Source organism: Arachis ipaensis, chromosome B03, assembly GCF_000816755.2.
Source record: "Arachis ipaensis cultivar K30076 chromosome B03, Araip1.1, whole genome shotgun sequence".
NCBI lineage: Eukaryota > Viridiplantae > Streptophyta > Magnoliopsida > Fabales > Fabaceae > Arachis > Arachis ipaensis.
The window spans coordinates 25,453,347-25,454,735 of NC_029787.2; the positions used below are offsets into that span (position 1 = coordinate 25,453,347).

At 28.4% G+C, this 1,389-nt stretch overlaps 1 protein-coding gene across 1 annotated transcript in view; it reads left to right on the top strand.

Moving 5' to 3' along the window:
• The window catches only part of LOC107630158 (long-chain-alcohol oxidase FAO1), a 7,200-nt gene continuing 6,328 nt past the window's right edge, over window positions 518-1,389 (top strand). Inside the window, exon 1 of the mRNA XM_016333222.2 lies at window positions 518-1,048. Coding sequence (XP_016188708.1) covers window positions 827-1,048 — 222 coding nt within the window. The 5' untranslated portion in view covers window positions 518-826. The remainder of the gene's footprint in view (window positions 1,049-1,389) is intronic.

Consider the following 1,389-nt stretch of genomic DNA (forward strand, 5'->3'; position numbering starts at 1 on the left):
AGTAATTTAAAAAAATTTAGCTATCGGAAGTCTACAATCGTATTTGCTCTTATTACATGTGTATATATACTGTACCCCACTGCAAAAATGGTCATATGCACTATCGATATGGATTTATCAAATTCTTTCTCTTCAAAATTTTAGTATAATTTAGAAAAAGATTAATTTAAATTTATAATAAATTTCAAAATTAATTAATTTTATTGCACAAAATATCTGTGTATTTTACCTTTTAAAATATGAAAACATTGTCGAAATTTATAGTAATAAAATGATAAGCAAATAATCAATTTTATCACTTATGAGTAGTTTAGCATCAAAATATTTTATATTACATTTAAAACAATCATATATATTTTAGGATGTCATTCTCAATAATTGAAACTATATTTTATACACCATGCAATTTACCCGTTTCCGCAGGAGGTAGAGAAGTTATATGATTTAGAAAAGTTGACATAAAGTAGTTAAGAGTTGAGTCTATATATATCCATTGCCGCACAACCTACAACTCATATAGTGTATAAGTTAGAAAAGAAAGAAAAGAAAAAAAAGGATTATTGTGATTATTATTAATTTACATACCAGTCTATCATTATCTTCCTTCCTTCCACCTCATCACACCCTCCAATTAATTAAACAGAACCAATCATAATCATTCCTTTAATTTCTTGCACCTTTGCTTCTATATATACCTATCTATATCCATATATATTCATCTAGATCCTTCTAATTATTCTCATATCATAACTAACCCGCTCCACAGACAATTTCATATAATCAATTATCCTAATTAGCTTGTGTGTGTGTGTGTGAGAGAGAGATCATGGTGAAAAGAGAGTGCCATCCATTGTTGAAGGGAGAGAGAGGAGAGAGAAAATACAGACATGGGTTTTTTGGGTATGAGATGGAATCACTTGCAAGCATATGTGAGGTTGTGATTCCTCCTTTGCCGCCATTGAAGGATGAAGAAGATGAGCTTAATAACAAGGATGTGACCAAGTCCTTCTCGAACATTTCCGCTTCTCAACATCCATACCCTCATGAGGTACATACGTATATTAATAACATAATATTATACCAATATATATACGTATTTGATTACAGTTTTCTTTTTCTTCTTCATCATGTGTTCTTAATTATGCTGGGATTTTTTTTTTATTTTTGATTTCTTTTGACCTATTTATTAATACTTCATATCTTTGTAAAGCGATATATATTCATTAGTGTCAGTGTGTGACCCACAAAACTAAAATTTCACTATTTGAGCATTAATAAAAACGAAATAAAAAATTTACACGAATACTGATACAGTCTTTTATATATATATATAACAATTTCTCTTGATTCTCGAAAAGATTAAAACACTATAAATATACTTATATTTTA